General features: G+C 48.0%; 2 protein-coding genes across 52 annotated transcripts in view; one reads left to right on the top strand and one right to left on the bottom strand.

The window, feature by feature from the left end:
- CELF4 (CUGBP Elav-like family member 4) overlaps positions 1-3,817 on the top strand; it is a 297,439-nt gene extending 293,622 nt beyond the window's left edge. For all 49 annotated transcript variants that reach the window (XM_053206697.1, XM_027068826.2, XM_053206694.1 and 46 more), the window contains one exon: positions 1,650-3,817. Coding sequence is in view for 5 of the 49 variants with exons in the window: in XM_027068828.2 (XP_026924629.1) it covers positions 1,650-1,676 (27 nt within the window). In the remaining 44 variants the exon portion in view is untranslated. The remainder of the gene's footprint in view (positions 1-1,649) is intronic.
- KIAA1328 (KIAA1328 ortholog) overlaps positions 1-15,166 on the bottom strand; it is a 355,545-nt gene that overhangs the window by 84 nt on the left and 340,295 nt on the right. Inside the window, exons 11-12 of one of the 3 annotated variants that reach the window (XM_027068807.2) lie at positions 8,920-9,112; positions 5,486-7,103 (exon numbers count right to left, since the gene is read on the bottom strand). The exons of 1 other annotated variant lie outside the window; for it this stretch is intronic. In XM_027068807.2, the coding sequence (XP_026924608.1) occupies positions 8,935-9,112 (178 nt within the window). In that variant the 3' untranslated portion in view covers positions 5,486-7,103; positions 8,920-8,934. Of the gene's footprint in view, positions 1-4,543; positions 9,113-15,166 lie in introns of those variants that run through there. One more of the 3 variants, XM_027068806.2, reaches the window with a different exon arrangement.

The raw sequence follows: 15,166 nt of genomic DNA, 5'->3' as shown, positions 1-15,166 counted from the left end.
ATGAATTCCTGAATTATCGAACATGGGATCATTTAACTGTGCAAACCATTATTTTTTTTCTTAAAATTAAGGAAAACATCTTAAAAGTATCTATGCGTGGTTGATTTACTTGCACTTGAAAATATTGTGATTTTATTTTTTTCTAGAAATTTGGGGGCCTTTTTCAATTGACATTTTCCTAGGTCTGGTCTTTTTCCAGTTAGGCTATTTTAAATCTCACTTCAAAAGGAAAAACAAAAACAAAAAACAAAAACAAAATCTCTACTGTTACAGAATGATTTAAAAAAAAAAAATTCTAAACCAAAAACTAGAGTACAAAGCCAGAGGCCTCTGAGAGAGAGCCTGGTAACAATTGTAAGGTTTGTATTGTAGCCACTCCTGCTAAATTAAATGTGGGGAGGGGAGGTGGGGGACCGGGGGCTGGGGGGGGGCTTTTTGGTTGGTTTGGAAAAAACAGTACCGACAAAAGCAAAATGCACCTTTTTGTTTACAACTGAAAAAGGGTCCTTGACAAGTGTTTTTTAATTTTATTATTATTTTATTTGGTGTTGTAATTGTTTAGACTGCTGTGTACGGTTTGCTGTTTGTTGAATCAACAGTGTGAAAAACCTGCCAGCATGGATTGATATACGCATGACGTTGTCCCCTCAGCTGGGGGCTTTGCAGTTCTAACTCTCTTGATGTAACCAGTCACCCCCATGTATAAGTGAAAGCTGCTTGCTATACTGGAGATGAGTCTCATTTGTTAATTCACAATGATTAAGCATTCTCCTTCTGATTCTAGTCAGATCATGATTTTTTTTTTCTTAAAAGCAAAACAAAACATCAAAAAAACTCACCACTCAAAAAATCGAGAACTGAGTTAATTTGTTTAAGCTTGATGATGAAATCCGTTCTAACTTTTTTAGGTTCTCCCATCCGCTCCCTTGAAGTTCCGAATTTCCTCTAAATTCCCTGGCATGTATGAGAAAAATATTATGTGTGTGTGTGTGTGTGTATGTGTGTATCTATGCATATACATACACACATATCCATGTATATCCACATATGTGCAGGTGAATATATTCTACACATATATCCAGATATACATATATATACATAGCCTCGCAAATAGTTTCTGATCCTGGGAAAGAAGCTGTTGGCTGGAAACTGGGCAAAGGTTCAGCGAAATTCATGTCACGGATGTCTTGCTTCTTTTCCTCGAGCAGGGGAGGAGTGGGCTGGGCTGCTAGATTTTTTTGCTATCTTGTTTGCTAGGCTTCTGTATACATATTGTATCTGGGCTAGATCCCTCAGACATCGGTTTAATTGTGAATTCATATCCCACAGTCCCAAATTTTTCCTTTAGACCTAGCCATCCCCCCATTCCAGAACTCTAAAGGAACCCAAATCGAGACCCCTCTCCCAGCAACCAAACCTCAGCTACAACCATCGCCACTAGACCTCCAGTGGTTTCTTACTCTGAATAGAAGAGTCGATTTCTTTTCTATGTATCATGATCATGACTAATTCTCATATTGGTCTCTCCCCTCCCTCCCGCCATCCCCCAAAGCTCCCACCCTAACCCCTGAGGCAGGGTCCTTTTGGTGTTTGGATGCATTTTGTGTTTCCTCTCTTGACTTAATCAGCCCTGATTTTCTTCATTTTAGGGCAGGATGCTGAACGGGCTACATTAAAAAACAAACCTCTCTCTATATATATTTATAAATGAGAACTGTTGGATGACACCTTTGACATATCAGCCAATATCAATCAAGCTGAAGACTCCAGACACTCTCTGTGACTGTAACATTTCTTCAAGGAAAGTATAGCGTCTGTGGAGTTCAGAGGGCACGTGTTTGGGGGAAAAATATATATGACACAAAGAAGAAGATGATGAAGAAAAATGAGAAAAAAAAAACACAAAAAAGGCAACTTTAAAACAAAATAACTTGAGACCAGATGGGGAGGCTGAAAGGCTGGGAAGAGGGAAGAGACGCTGCTTACCGATCCCCGGGGCTTTTCCAGCCCATGGGCGCCTGAGGCAGGCTGGGGCAAGCGGTGTGGTGGGGCCTGGTCCCCAGGGGGCGGCGGGGAGGCCGCCGCTGAGCATCTCTATCTGTCATTCCTTTAGCTATTTAGGGACCAAAGGACCAAACTTTTTATTGCAGCTGTGTAGCTCTATGCCCAATAGAGGGGGATGGAGGAAAACCTCCTTCCTGCCTCATGGCTGTTCTTGAAACAGCTTAGAGCGATTCTATGAAAAATGTAATAAAAAAACAAAAAAAAAAAAAAACAAAAAACAAAAAAAAACAAAAACAAAAAAAAAGGAAAAATAATGCTTCAATGCTTTTAAAACAGCAAGGTAATAGTTCTTTGATACTTTGAGAGGCGCTTTGATTACCCTCGTTCAAGTCTATGACACTTTCCTATGGTTTTCTGTATTATATGTCTGGATGGAGCTGTTAAGATGAACAAAATGGTGGATATTTGGGGAAAGCAACAAAAATATTAAAACTCATTAACCGTGAAGTGTGAGAAAACAAGGAGGGGACAAAAGGGACTTACAAGGCAAGATAACTGTTGTGAAAAGTCTGTAAATGCTTCTAACTCTTCCCCCTCTTAAAATCATAATAGTTGTACAGAATTTTAAAAAGGAGAAGTTTAAAATACCTATATAATAGAAGAAAAATTAGAGGAAAGCAAAAAATAAAAAAAAAAAATAAAAAAGGAAAAAAAAAACCTATAGAAGTTAGCGTTACTGCTAAAATCCCAGATGTTGTAGGACTGTACTTTTGTAGAGTTTAGACTGAGCATCGATCCCTTCTCCCCGCGAGTGCTGTCGGACGCCGTGGACCCCGAGGGCCAGGCCGGACTCGCCCAGACCTGCGGGCTCCTGGCCGCGCACCGCCGGTGGGGGCCGCGCCATCGCGGGAAAGCCGCCGCCCCGCCCTCGCCTGCTTCGCTCGGGAGCTGCGCGCGCTCGCCCGCTCTCCGCAAGCCCTCGACACCTGCCGCTTCACTCGCCTTCCATGCTTGCTCCAGAGACTTTCCGGGCAAGGGAGACCTGGGAAATTCATCTTAAAACAACTAAACAACACACACACACACAAAAACCTTAAACAAGAGAGAGAAAAATAAACAATCTTTGAAGAATTTCTGAAACTGTTTACAAGGAATTTTGAAAAACAGGGATGTTTAAATGATGCCGGCTCTGTTTTTCTGTAAATAAATTTGCATATTTTGTAGGACTTTTAATTGTAATGATAGAGAAAAAAAACAAGGAAAACTATTTAATGAAAGCACGATATTTATCTTTGGTAAATGACTTTAGAGCAGTTAAAAAAGACATTGCTTAAAAAACTCAGAATCAGAAAAAACACTGAATTATTTAAGAACACATATATTTTAAAGTATAACATATTTATTATAATTTATTTGCACCGTTGGGAAGACTTGCTTTGGCATTCTGCCTTGATACCCTCCTCTCATTGATGTCCGGGTCATCTGGAGGCCAGGAGGCTCATGGACCTACCATTTTCCCCTTTTTTTGCTTTAGAAGAACAAATGTCTGGTTCCTCTTAGGCCTCCTGCCCTTCCTTTCTTTCTGTCTATTTTGTTAGTTAATTATTATTTTTTAAATTTTCTTTTTCTTTCTCTTGGCTCCTCCTTTTAGGATGTCCAGATGTTGTAAAAAAAAAAAAACAGCCGCAGTTCAGTACAACTGCTCTTTTCACACTCAACTCCCTAAAACTCCTTGTAACCTTCTGTAACTATTGGATGACGCTTTCTCCAGCTTAGCCCTAAATAAAGCACAGTTTAAAAGAAAAAATCAAAACGAGACTCTTCAATGGTCTGTGCTTCTTGGAATCTGGCCAGCTGTGTCTTGAAACCCCAAGGCTGACCCACTGGAAGTAGCCTGGTCCTGCTCCCCATGGAGTCTGTGTGCTCTCCTGGCCCACGGTTGGAGTGCTTTCTGGGAGGCAATGGGGGCAATAAAAGGAGGCCCTGTTGCACACTATGAAACATCTCTCAACTGGTGGGGTGTCTCTGGAAGTCTCCATTGCAGCCCCATTCTTTTGGTTCCTGGGCAGGAAAGGCCACAGTGCCCAGACACAACAAAGTCCCTCTTTCCTCCCTGACAAGAGGAAACTGAGGCCACCTGACCTGAGTTTGGGGGGGGGGGCGGGGGGGGGGAGAGTGTGAAGCACTGTGAGGAGTTTGGGAAGGAGGCAGTGGAGGCAGGGACCACAGTAAAGGAAAGATGAGGACACAGCCCTAAACTTCCCAGCAAGCATTTTCTCTTGGCCCTGCACCTTCCACTGTGTTGACAGTTTGCATAGATGGAGAAAACTGAGTTCTGGAGGACGCCCTCAGAGTCACGGTTCTGGTGGAAGGGGGTGTAGTGGGAGGAGCTTCCTGGAGTGCTCCCACCTCTCTCCCTTGAGAGAGATGTCCGAACCCTGAAAGCCAGAGGAGGGTTGAGAAGAAATGTGTGTGTTGAGGGGAGTGGGGCTTGGGGTGGGGTTTCCAAAGGAAGAAGGATGGGAACCAGGACTTGGGGTGGAGAGGTGGCAAGGAGGGAGCAGGTCTTTCTGAGGTGAGAGCTCAGAAAGAGGCACGTCAGCCACAAGCCTTCATCAGGCTGTGTCCTGGGACAGAACTTCTCTAGCCTGTCTCACTACCCTCCGTCCTGCAGCCTGCTCTGGGAATGGGCAGAGTCCACCGAGCTTCTCCATCTCTTTCCACCTGAGGGGGCAGGCAAGCCTCCTGGCTTCGGTGCCTGGCCCGGGGCAGAAGGCAGGAGCGCTGGAGACAAGAGTCCTTGTAGGTCTGTCTGTGCCCTCCTGTGGGAGAGTGGGGAATGGCTTCAGCCCTCAGATGTCTTCTCTGAAGTAGGTTGATAGCAGAGATCAGAGCCCCGGCTCCAGAGTCATACCTGGACCCCGTGTTCCATCCTCTGTTCCCACCTCTGTTCCCAAGGCCAAGGGCCAAGTCCCCGTTTCTCACACGAGCTTGTGAAATGTTCGCCTGAATGTATCAGGAAATGGGGCAGGCCTTCAAGCCTTGACTTAACTGTGGAGATGGCTCCAAGATGAGACCCTCAGTGCCCCCTAAACTAACCCCACTTTCCCTGCCCACCAGGCTACGAGGACGGGTGATGGATGGGCTGCTTGGCCCATTCTGGGGAGCTTGTGGGGAGCTGGACTCCTTGAAAGAATTCATGGCAAGGGGGATGAGTCACGTCACACCGGGTGTTGTGCTACCCTGTGAGGACCGGGAAGGTGTTTCCTAAGGAATTCTCTGGCCTTTTGTGCCTCAGACTATTCGAAACCATGCTTTCTGTTGGACATTCGCAGCCGAAAGCCAGTGAGTCTGTCAGAGGATAACGGCCTTCACACCACTTCCCCCTGCCTCTCTCAGACCCCAGAAGGCCTCACTGGCCTCCCCTCCCCCTGACTGCCCTTCTCTCGGGCATAACTTTCCCCCAACCTCCACTGCTGAGGCTCAGGGACAGTGGGGGCCCTGGGAGCTGCCCCCAGGGAGCTGGGCTGTGAAGGGGGTTGGCCAGTTTTGCTCTGTTCCAGGTGTGGTTGACTGAGAGAAGAGACGAAAACACAGGGCCCAGATGTGAATATGCCAGTTCTAGAAAATAATCCTCTACTTAAAACCACACACCAAGTGACTAATGAATGCATAGAATATTTGAGAGAGAATACAGTTTATTAACCTCTGGGGGAAAGTCACAGATTCTTTGAAAACTTGCCGAAAACTATCAGGTCACTTTGCCCACAATTACAGGGAGTTCAGGGACCCACATCGTTTCCTGGCTAAGAACCCCTGTTTTGCAGTGTTATTTAAGAAAACCCAAGACACAAATCTCATTAATTTCTGCCTGTATTCTATGGCTTATATTCCTCTGCTAGCATTCTACCTGCAGTTTGTGATCTCTTCTTAGCTCCTCCAGTTAAGACTTTTGCTGGGGCGCCTGGGTGGCTCAGTCAGTTAAGCGTCTGACTCTTGCGCTTGGCTCAGGTCATGATCTTACAGTTTGTGGGATCGAGCCCTGCGTCACGCTCTCCGCTGACAGCAAGGAGCCCGCTTGGGGCTCTCTCTCTCCCTCTCTTTCTCTGCCCCTCCCTCCACCTCTTTCTCTCTCAAAATAATAAATGAAAGATTTTTTTGCTTGTTATCATCATTTTGTTATTTCAGGTACAATGAAAAGTAGAGGTATTTGCATAAAGAACTTCCATGTACCACCTGGCTTTAACATACATCAACTAATGAATTATTTTGAAGCAAATCCCGGATATCAAGTCATTTCATCGGTAGATATCTTGGCTTGCCCTCAACCTTTCTGAGGCAGCACTGATGTCTAGAGGCCAGCCGTGACCTGTGGGACGGCTGCACCCTTGCTGCAGCTGTTGGGGGAACCCGTGGCCTCCCCCAGCCTTACCCAAGGGTAGGTGCTGGCTCCTGGTTAGACTCCCCAGGCCCCCCTCCAGCCCCTGTTCCTGGTGACTTTCTAAAGCCTTCAGCTCTTCATCCACTCTTTGTGCTCACTTTTCTCTTCTCTCCCTTCCCCCTTTCTTTCTCTGTGAGGCTAATATGAAAAGAATATGTTTACTGAGAACTCGTAGTTAATAGCTCCCGTCTCTTTCTGGGTTTTTATAAAGATCTGACATTTTTCCTATTCTAAGCTGGATCCCACGCACTCCTGCACACCGAGTACAGTGAGACACAGACACAGCAGAGCTTCCCCACCCACACGAGTGCCTCCGGGTCCTCCTTCCACCTGCCTTCCAAGCTCTGCTGTCGCCGGGCCGGGTGACTCTATGCTCCCTCTGGCATGAGGTCTGCTGGGCCAGTGTTGGAATTATACCCGGTTGAACCCAAAGGAGCATTCTCCACAAGGGTAAGGCAGTTATGGGACATCTGGGCAGTGAGCTCAGGAACCCAGCCCTGCCCAAGGTGACATACCAGACTTGGCTGTGAATACCATCTGTCTATCTCACAAAATGGAATCCACCCCCGTGCAAAAATTATTAGCGGCCATTGACATCGCACCTTCGTAGACCATTCGTTGCTGGCAGTTGGGCTTTCAGTCACTGTTGATTCACTGCCTGCAAGAACGAACGAGGGAAGGAAGGAAGGGAGGAAGGAAGGGAGGGGGGAGGAAAGCACAGACTTCAGACAACTGAAGGCATGTTCCAAAGTGGTGGGTGTCCTGGAAATGCTTTTTAAGTAATAATAGCACATTTGGAATGAGTGTGTGGCCAACACTCCCTTCCCCTCAGATGAGTGTTTGCAAGTATAGGCTTTTTACTTGAGACTTCCCTCTGTCTGCCCCTCTGTCTGTTTCTCCAAGCTGCCTTCCCTTCTCCCTGCGAGTCCTCCCTTTGGTTACCTGCCTTCTCTGCCATCCCCTCAGCGTCTGGGCTTCAGGCCTGGCTGGTGAGCTCTGGGGATCCTGACAGCCAGCCCCAGCACCCCAGGCCACTTCCTTATCACCCCATCTCCTCTTCCCTCTTGCTAGCCTAACTACTCATCCCTTCGGGAGCTCCCAACGCCACCCTCTGGGCTTGCACCCTTTGTGGGGGTCCACCCAAGATTTGCCCAGACCAGGAGGAGACTTAGAGACCCGTGTATCAAGGTGAAGAAGGCATGGGCTTTGACGTCTGACCAGATGCAAATCCCAGTTCACTCAGATATCTTCTGTGTCACTTTGGAAAAGTCACCTAACCTCTCTGAGCCTCAATCTCCTTCTCTCTAAACTGGGGATAATACTACCACCACCACAAGAGTTGTGAGGAGTGAATGGGACACAGCCATGCACAGCTACACCCTACCCCAAGGAGTCTGAGTTATAAATTCTTCTACAGCACACTACAGATACTCAGAACGAGTAGTTCAGGCTCCGGTCCTCTTCTTCCCTTTCTGTAGCTCCATTCCATTGACAATTCGTGTCTCAACTGAGGCCAGCTTGAACTTGACATCAGACCACTGTAAGCCATCTTCTCATGGTCCAGTCAGCCCTGCGACACTCCCAGAGAATTGCTGTCATGCCGAGGGCACACACCTCTGTCTCTCACTGTTCACACTCTTTTCCAGGGACCCCAATTAGCTGCTGCTCCCATGCCCCTTCTTTTCTTTGCCCTTTCTCCCAGGAGCGCTCCTGGCACCACCGTGGCTGTTATTGTCTACAGCCGATCTCCTCTGGGTTTGTATGGCCTCAGGCTGCATGTTAATTTGGTCTTTGCATTTTTTAAATGTTACCTGTTTTCTTTTTTTTTTTTTGGAAAGTTAACATTCATATATTTCAAAATTCAAAAAGTATGAAGAAGTATACCGTAAAAAGCCTTCCCATCCCTGAATCCAGCCACCCCTTCTGGCCAGTGTGATCAGTTGTTTCTGTTACCCTGTTTAAATGTGTACACGTGGGTACATGTGCTTTGGTATAAGGGACTCAGCCCATTTTCAGTGGGGACATCCAGAGCCAGGCAGTGATGGGCCCGGGCTCCAGCAGCTGGCCTGTGGGATTCCCAGCAGGTCCGGGGATGCTCAGGACCCCCACTGGTTGGGAAGAGGTCACCCTCATCAGTTGGGCTCTTTGAGCCATGGCTGTAGGTACCGCTTATGGGTGCTGCTCTGAGCCAGCCCCTGTGTGGAGTTACTTAATTAGAATCTCCCATAATTCTCTGAGGTGAGTGTTCTTGTCCCTATTTTAGGGACAGGCTCAGCGAGGGGTGGTCCCTTGCCCAGATGACCCAGAGTCAGGGTTCAAGCCCAGGGCCGTCTGTCTGTGATGCGATGCACTTAATCTCTGCATCCCGCCTCCCGGGGCTGTGAATCCTCCTCACAGCCACTTCCTCCAACGCTTGTGTCCTGCCTCCCACCTCCCTGCTTCTTCTTGAGGTTTTCTCAACAACCCAATTTCACCTTTAGGAAATGGTGTCATCTATGTTGACTCAGGTACCAGTCCTTTCCTTTCCTCCCCTCCTTCATCAGCGGGGCTGGAGCTGGGGTTCTTAGAGATGAATGAATGAATGACACATTACTGAGCGTGTTGCTAACGAATCCATAGTTCTCCCTGCCTAGGAGCACTTGCTGGTGGTGGGGACAGAGGGGGAGCCTGGAGGGAGACAGAAAACCCAAAGACCCAGTTAGCTTTTATTCTTAACAAGGAGAGGAAATTCATAAATGGAATATTTATTAATAGTTGATGTAGCCACTTGAGGTTCAAAACCTTTTGAGTTCGTGACAGCTTTGTTTACCCCAGCACACTGAACTCTGCAGAAAACTATAAACAAACTTTCAAGATCGATGCAAACTGGTTCTCCACCACTCAAAATCAAGGGGGAAAATGTAACCATTTCTGAGGGCCCCGTACTCCACTAATTGAGGTATGAGGATTCTCGTAGTTTCCAGAGTCTCCACGTGAATCACAGTAAGAGGCTTGGGGAAGGTAAGTAACTTGCCCAAAATGCCACTGCAAGAAAGTAATGGGACCCAGAATAAAAATCAGCTGCACTCATTCCCCCATATGAGGTTCCCTGACAAAGACAACTGCGGAATAGTGTGGTGCAGGGCTCGGGGCGACCCTGAGGATGGAAGGCAAGGGGCCAAGTCTAGGGAGGAGACACTTGGGCTGGGGGCTGGAGGGTGAGCCCCAAGGGAGTGGCCCATGGGTAGACATTCTGAAGAACTGTCAGATGTCTTAGGTAGGCGGGGAATATGCTGGGGAAGATGCAGGGCCTTGTTTAAAAACAACCTCCCCCCACCACTGATGACCCAGACACTGTCCTGGCTACTTCACTGATGCCATCCCAGCTGTCTTCCCGATAACCCTGGACCCGGTTTTACAGAGGAGCTTCAGCCGTGTACTGAAAGTCACCGGTACGGCAGAGCTGGGGTGTGAGCCCTGGTCCCTTGCTGGCAGATCCTGTGCTTGTAATCGCTGTATTACTTTGGAAGAGGCTACCTATTCCAGGCACTTGCATCACGACTCTTCACTCAGAAGCCTCTTCGCTGACTGTATTCCCAAGACTCACACAGACACACAACCTAACCACGGGAAGGGTGGAAGCAGGATTGTCCTGGAAAGGCTTCAGGCTTCTGCCTCAGTTTCCTCCTCTGCAGAAGTGAGCCGGTGCCTGGGTCTCAAGGATTTGGTCCAGCTCTCTGCTAAGTGCTGGGAAGGGCCCTGGAGAAGAGAGAGGGCAGAGGAGGGAGGCTGTGAAAGCCCTCAGCCTAGCTCTTGAGATAAGAGCCACCCGAATGAGAGAAAAGAACAGTGTTTTCCCCGCCACTTTGTCCTGCTCTCTGCTCTGGGCAGAAGTTGAAGCAAGTCTTGACACTTGACGCCTTGTCCTGAGCGCTTGACAACCTTAAGATGCCTCTGGGCTCAAGGTATCCCCTTTAATCAAGAACTACTTGAGGTACTAGGGCCTTTGGCATTGCACGCAAGGTCTGGCACATAGAAGGAGCTCGACAATGGTTGCCAAATGAATGAGAAGCAGAGTGGTGCAGGGAGGATGTCTCCCATGCACCCCTTCTGAAGCAGCCCAGGCCTGGCACACTCCCAGCAAGGCCCCTCAGCTTCATCTTGCCCCAGCTCTGCACATGGATTAGAAGATAGCCCGATGGTTCTGGTCTTCTCATTACTGGGAGCTGGGGGGATGATAGGCATTTGGGAAAAGTTCTTGTTGGGGCCCTCACAGATGTCTTATGGACACAGATTCTCATGTTGTTCCAGGTTTCTGACCATTCACATTCTCCCTGACCTTGGTTCAGGGTCCATTGCCCCAGGGGGCTCTAGATCAGGCTGAGCACCTCTTCTGTGACCTCCTGTAGACCTCAGAATGGGGACCACGTCACCGGGCCCTGTTCCCATGCTGTTCTGTGCTGCTCTGTGTATGTGGCTCCCTCCCTAGCTGAAGTCCATGATGAAGAGAAATGAGTTGTCTCCTTTTCCAATCTCTTGTCTAGTACTGGGCTGGTCAAAGAGGGTAGTCAGAACCCAGCAGAAGACTAGGATTTAAATGGAATGTGCCGAATCATCAGAGGATGCTGAAACTCGTGGGTAAAAGGTAGAAGGGAAACAATATCTACACAGTCTCAAAGTACGCCCCCCCTTCCCAGACTAATACGTTACAAAGGAAAGGTTAATAACTGTACAGTTGTACCTTAACCGTGTGATTAACATTAATATGCCCTGGAATGAAGGAAATAGCTGTCATGGGCCTCCTGGTAATGATGTGCTGAGAAGGACACAGCATTACCTACTCCTGCTGAAAACACGTCACCTGAATTTAATCATACGAAAACATCAGACAAACCCAAATTGGGGAACATTTTATGAAACAAGTGGATTGTAGGGATGCCTGGGGGCTCAGTCGGTTAAGTGGCTAACTCTTGATTTCGGCTCAGGTCATGATCTCACCGTTCACAAGTTCGAGCCCCGAGTTGGGCTCTGCGCTGACAGGGTGGAGGCTGCTTGGGATTCTCTCTCCACCTCTCTCTGCCCTTACCCTGCTTGCAATTTCTCTCAAAAATAAATAAGCTTAAAAAAAACCCAAACAAGTGGATCGTACTCATCTTAGAGAGACACAATAGCTAAATGCAACGTATGATTCTGAGCCAGCATTGTTTTTCCTTTGTTAAAAAGATATTTAAGGAAAGGAAACTGAGAAAGTTAATAAGGAAATCTGGCAACATGTCAATTAAGGTCTGTAGATTAGATAACGGCACTGTGTTAATGTTAACTTCCCGATTTTGATCACTGTACTGTGGTTATGTAAGAGAATGTCCTTGTTTTTAGGAAATACATGCCAAACTATTAGAGAGGATTATGTGTGCAACTTACTCTCAAATACTTCAGGAAAAAGGTAATAATAGATGTGTTTATTTACGTGTGGGAAAGAGTGAATGATGAAGCAAATGAGTTACCATGTTAACACTTGGGGAATATGGGTGAAGGGTATACAGGAATTCTTTGTGGTATTTCCAAAACTTCTCTGTAAGTCTGACTTCAAAATAAAATGGAAAAAAAAAAAAAACCAAAACAGGTGGCCAGTTTGGAATTAGCTGGGTCAGCCTGAAGATAGCTGTCAGCCACTTGGACCGGGCATTGGAGGGGCCAATTTCCCTCTTTCTTCCCTATTAAGGAGGGATCTGGGAGCCCCAGCTGGGGAGGTGACAGGCAGCAGGGAAGCAGCGATAGTTGGAAACTATATGGGTGTCTTTCCGCTGGACCCCACCACTCCTCTGACTTTGAACACCAGGCCTAGCATTCAACACTGTCCGCGTGAGCTTACTTTGGGGGGCTCTGTCTCCATGCCTTTGACACACTGCTCCTCCTCTGCCTGGAACACCCTCCTGTCCTTGCCCTCGCCCAGCAAAAGTGCCCTATCTCTGGGAAGATCCTGATGGAAGTCTCCCGCCCAGGGGCTGTTGTTCTGGCCTCTGGGAGCTCTTAACTGCAGCTCGAAGGAGCGCCTGTGTGCTGCTGGTGGTCAGAACCCATGTCGTTGGACTTTGCCCAGTGCATAGTGGACGATCACAAAAGGCCTCAGAGCTTACTGAAGACCAATGTGTCCTGAACTTTGGGGATCTGATGAAAGGTACGAACCCTCTGGTCCAGGTGAGCATCCAGGTGAGGAGAGAGGTGGGAGACAGGTGAGGAGAGGGCCGTGTGCAGGGCCGCTCTCCACCCGGGACTGAAGGTTTTGGAAGACCAGGGGGCTTTTCCTTTCGGAGACCGCCCACTCCGGCACCTCCCCCTGCATAGGGTGGGACGGAAGCCCCGGGGCCCCTACCCATTTCTCTGCTCTTTTCCTAAGCTCAGCTGGGAGATTTGGGGGTTGCAGCCCTAGCTGGCCCTCCCCTGCTGGGGCTGCACCTGCTTCTCCTCCCAGCAGGTGCGCGGCAAGCAGAGAGGCAGGGAAAAGTTCTGCCTGGGGTCACTGCTCCCGAGACCCTTCTCACACTCATTGTTACTCAACCTTTTCCCCTCCATCGCAGTAAATCTCCTTCTCTTATTCTCCACGTTGATATAGTAAGTTGTGTCATTTTGAGAAGAAATACATAATAGTATATTAGAGGAATCATGGATCTCCTCATTCATGCTTAGAAAAAATTTATTACAATGTAAGAAAGTCTGAATAGCATGAATTTATTATAATGATTTAACACTTCTGCACTTGAGTTAAAAATGCCTCTCCATAAATAACTGTCCCTGGAAAACATAGCAAATTTACACAGTTTACCATTTCCCAATGTTATATAAATCCAACAAGCTTAAATCACCTCCAGCTGGGAGGGGGACACTGAAAGCCAGGGCTGGGGGGGGGGGGTTCATGGAATCTCGGCTGGCAGCAACAAGAGGCGGGACAGCTGGCCTTCCCTTCTTCCAGCCCCTCGTCTCAGCACAGGGGAAGAGAAGGACAAAGAGCAGGGATACCAGGGTTTATAACTGCAGCACAGGTGAAGGACCGTGGGTCTTGGACATCCTGGTGGCGGTCAGGCCGGGGCTGTTGTCTGTGCGGTGGTGCCAGTGAGGTGCGGGCCAAGGCTGCCCAGCTATGGACCGCAGAGGAAGGGGAGGGAGGGGCCGGCGCCCATGCCTTGTGCAGATCTCAGACGGGACGGGACCTGGTCTTCCGGCCGAACGCCTCTTGTCTCCCGCACCCCAACACTGCTCTTTGTTCCTGGGACTTCTGGTCCCTACATTCCAGGGAGTCCCCTCTGCCTCCACTGGACACCCTGCCTCAGCCTCCTTGCATGGGCATCTTTGCCTAATCATTCTAGTTTTCCTCTGGGCTAGTTTTCCCGGGCTAGGTCAGCGTTCGAGGCACCAACTCATAGGGTAGGAATTACCACCCCCTTTTTATAAATGATTTTATAAATTACTGTATTTGAAGCTTAGAAAGTATAATTGATAAAGTTTAACTTTATTTTTTTATTTGAAAGAGAGGCAACTAGCGAGTGCAAGTGGGGGAGAGGGGCAGAAGGAGAGAGAGAGAATTCTAAGCAGGCTCTAGGCTCACCACAGAGTCCCTACGCGGGGCTCAATCCCACAACCGTGGGATCATGACCTGAGCTGATATGAAGAGTCAGATGCTTAATGGACTGAGCCATCCACGTGCCCCTGTAAGGTTTAACTTTATAATAAAGTTTAAATTTATAAAGTATAACTTGCCTAAATGTGTACATCTCACAAGTGGTAGAGCTGAGTTGATTCCAAGGTCAATATTTGTCGTCTTTGGACACTCAGCATGCTAATAGGGAGACAAACAGTACACAAGACAATACAGCACAGTTTGAGGTGGGATAGGACAGAAGGTTCTCTGGAGCATTAGCAGAAGCAGAGAGTCTATAAGGATGCCCGGAGGGATCAGGAGAATATGGAAGCGGTGACAGCTGAGCTAGGTCTGGGAAAGTCATCCGTGAGACAGAGATGTGGAAAAGCCACACAGATGGCAAAGAGCAGCGTGTCTTTGGGAGGTGGCCAATAGCTGTGAGTTGGAAAGGTGAATAGAGCAGAGAGAGGAGGGAGGTGAGGTGGATGAGGGAGGTGGGGTCAGATGCTGAGTCCTGCCTGGTAGGTCACTCTAAAGTGCATGCTCCTTGCCCTGTAAGCATCGTGGAGTCCTTTGGGTTTTTAAACAGGAAAAGTTGTTAAGTCTTAGATTTGTTTGGAGAGAAAATGTGAGTCAGTGTGGGAATAGAGAGGGAGCAATAGAATGTCCCCAGACCCCTCAGTACAGCCCTATCTTTCTCCCTGTGAGAGAGGTGTAAGCAGCCTGGAGTATTCAGGGTACTGAACTTTGGAGGCACACATCTGTTTAATTTCTTCCTTCTCTCCTTTCCTCCCTTCCACCCGTGCACCTACCTATCCATCTAACTGATAATGATGAGAGTCTGTAATGTGCCAGGAATCATGCTCCTTTCTTGGGACTGAGTGATGGCTAAGACCAACATCTTATTCTGGCCACCATGGGGCCTACCATCTAAAGGAGGGAACAGATAAACAGACAGTCCTAGCACAGTAAGTGTTGTGATAGAGGATATACAGAGAGCTAAGAAAGCTCATGAGAAGCTCGCGAGAAGGATATCATGCTGCCTTCAGTAACTAAGGAAGTTCACAGTGGTTGGAGCACAGAAGTCAAGAGAAAGAAACAGCAGG

Source organism: Acinonyx jubatus, chromosome D3, assembly GCF_027475565.1.
Source record: "Acinonyx jubatus isolate Ajub_Pintada_27869175 chromosome D3, VMU_Ajub_asm_v1.0, whole genome shotgun sequence".
Taxonomy (NCBI): Eukaryota; Metazoa; Chordata; class Mammalia; order Carnivora; family Felidae; genus Acinonyx; species Acinonyx jubatus.
This window is presented reverse-complemented; position numbering and strand designations above follow the sequence as displayed.